Source organism: Astatotilapia calliptera, chromosome 23 (genome assembly GCF_964374335.1).
Source record: "Astatotilapia calliptera chromosome 23, fAstCal68.1, whole genome shotgun sequence".
NCBI classification, from domain to species: domain Eukaryota; kingdom Metazoa; phylum Chordata; class Actinopteri; order Cichliformes; family Cichlidae; genus Astatotilapia; species Astatotilapia calliptera.
This window is the reverse complement of record NC_137443.1, coordinates 30,886,919-30,889,469: the sequence shown is the minus strand read 5'-3', so window position 1 is coordinate 30,889,469 and position 2,551 is coordinate 30,886,919. Positions and strand designations below refer to the sequence as shown.

General features: G+C 41.1%; 1 protein-coding gene across 1 annotated transcript; it reads right to left on the bottom strand.

Annotated features, from left to right (window-relative positions):
• Nucleotides 1–1,432: 1,432 nt before the first annotated feature.
• LOC145424521 (uncharacterized) lies at nt 1,433–2,320 on the bottom strand. The gene is made up of 2 exons (XM_080297911.1): nt 2,169–2,320; nt 1,433–2,099 (listed from the first exon to the last, which is right to left on the bottom strand). The coding sequence occupies exon 2, from the start codon at nt 2,022–2,024 to the stop codon at nt 1,551–1,553; it is 474 nt and encodes a 157-aa protein (XP_080154037.1). The 5' UTR covers nt 2,025–2,099; nt 2,169–2,320; the 3' UTR covers nt 1,433–1,550.
• Nucleotides 2,321–2,551: the final 231 nt, after the last annotated feature.

Below are 2,551 nucleotides of genomic sequence, written 5' to 3'. Positions count from 1 at the left end.
AGACTCAGACAAACATGTTTATGGCTTTATCTTATAGAACTCAATATCCCCGTGCTGGGCAAACAGGTTTTGCAGCCGTTTGAGCTAAGATTTTAAAATTATTCACATAATGAAAACCTATACTTTGTTTCAGGCGAGTTTCCCATTCAAATGCATGTAACAGTGAGAAACACACTGTCTTGGCGAAATAAAGCGTTTTTGAACAACTTCATATAAATCGCTGTAACTTTTGATAGAAGACTCAGACAAACATGTTTATGGCTTTATCTTATAGAACTCAATATCCCCGTGCTGGGCAAACAGGTTTTGCAGCCGTTTGAGCTAAGATTTTAAAATTATTCACATAATGAAAACCTATACGTTGTTTCAGGCGAGTTTCCCATTCAAATGCATGTAACAGTGAGAAACGCATTGTCTTGGCGAAATAAAGCGTTTTTGAACAACTTCATATAAATCGCTGTAACTTTTGATAGAAGACTCAGACAAACATGTTTATGGCTTTATCTTATAGAACTCAATATCCCCGTGCTGGGCAAACAGGTTTTGCAGCCGTTTGAGCTAAGATTTTAAAATTATTCACATAATGAAAACCTATACGTTGTTTCAGGCGAGTTTCCCATTCAAATGCATGTAACAGTGAGAAACGCATTGTCTTGGCGAAATAAAGCGTTTTTGAACAACTTCATATAAATCGCTGTAACTTTTGATAGAAGACTCAGACAAACATGTTTATGGCTTTATCTTATAGAACTCAATATCCCCGTGCTGGGCAAACAGAACAGGTTTTGCAGCCGTTTGAGCTAAGATTTTAAAATTATTCACATAATGAAAACCTATACTTTGTTTCAGGCGAGATTCCCATTCAAATGCATGTAACAGTGAGAAACGCATTGTCTTGGCGAAATAAAGCGTTTTTGAACAACTTCATATAAATCGCTGTAACTTTTGATAGAAGACTCAGACAAACATGTTTATGGCTTTATCTTATAGAACTCAATATCCCCGTGCTGGGCAAACAGGTTTTGCAGCCGTTTGAGCTAAGATTTTAAAATTATTCACATAATGAAAACCTATACTTTGTTTCAGGCGAGTTTCCCATTTAACACTAGGAAGGCCCAGGCTTCTACCTTTCTACCTTTAAAACCCGGAGAGCAGCCAAATGGCTGGTAGGCTTTTAGCTAAGCTTTAGCTTCAGGCAAGTGGAAGCTAAATTGGCTAGTCATTCATATGTAAATTGGGTTGTTACCTGGGAATTCTGGAGGGAGGGGAGTGGGGGTGTGTGGATGAGGGGGTGGGGGAGCTGCTAAAAGCGGTGAGCTTCCTTTTGTTTCATCTTGATGCATTCTCAATCATCCAGGGAAACAAATCTCCAAAAGTCACCAACTTGGAGTGTTTCAGTTTGCCATCTTAGGGAGAAATCAACACACATGGGTGTAGGTCCTTTGTTGCTGAGATTTATTGATAAAAACAGTACAAAAAATCAACCATTTGTACACATTTTTACAAATAATTATAAAAAGTGAGTGAGTACATTTCAACATTTTCAGCAATCACTCACAATCCTGGCACTGCCATGGTATCTGTAGTCTGCATTTACCACATGTGTATCTGTTGCAGTGAACACATCGCACAGTGGCATGATTGTTCTTGCAATTGTGTTTGACCTGACACATGGCTCTTTTTCCAGGGCTCGGTGTGGAGGGTTGTGTCAAAGGCAACTGTTCTTTTCTTGCCTTCTTCGCAGCTACATGAGAGTGAGCTAACTCCCTTGCAAGCTCCACCAGGAAGTCCACCCGTCTTTCCTTCGTCCCGGAGCATGCTTGATACAGCACATGTGCATTCAGTGCTGCCATGTCAATCATGTTATAAAACACGGCAACTGGCCAGCGCCGTGTTCCTCTGCGGACAGTGTACTCCCGAACCATCTGGTCCATCACATCCACGCCACACTTTGTTTTGTTGTAAAGGGTGACAGTGTTTGGCTTCCTTTTGGTAGTGTTATCAGTCTGAACCACGCCGTGCATGCTGCTAAGAATATAGACTGTCTTCTTCCGTTTGGCCGCATACGCCGTCAGCGTGGCAGCAGAGGTTGAAAACACCTAAGAAATAAGATAAATTGTTATTTCCATAGCACTTTTACACACAATGAAAGGGAGACAGGTCCCCACCTGTTCTTCACGCCACACTGTGCCATCTTTCGCTGTCTCAGTCCCCAAACAAGCTCTCTTTTTAGGTGGAGAAGCAGTCTCCTCATCTGCAGTGTGAACAAATTCAAATTGTGAGCAATGGGAAGGTCCAGTATCTCCTCCTTTTTCACATCGCTTTCACTTGCGCAAAAACTTCTTAGACGGAAAACCACCATCCTCGGCACAGTCAACAAGATTCGCAGGGAAATTCCTCAATCCACTAGACAGACAGATCGCAATGAATTCACCACTCAGGTATGTTGCAGGTCTTTTCTGGTTCTATGTTTATGTGTTTCATTGTGTGTAAAAGTGCTATGGAAATAACAATTTATCTTATTTCTTAGGTGTTTTCAACATCTGCTGCC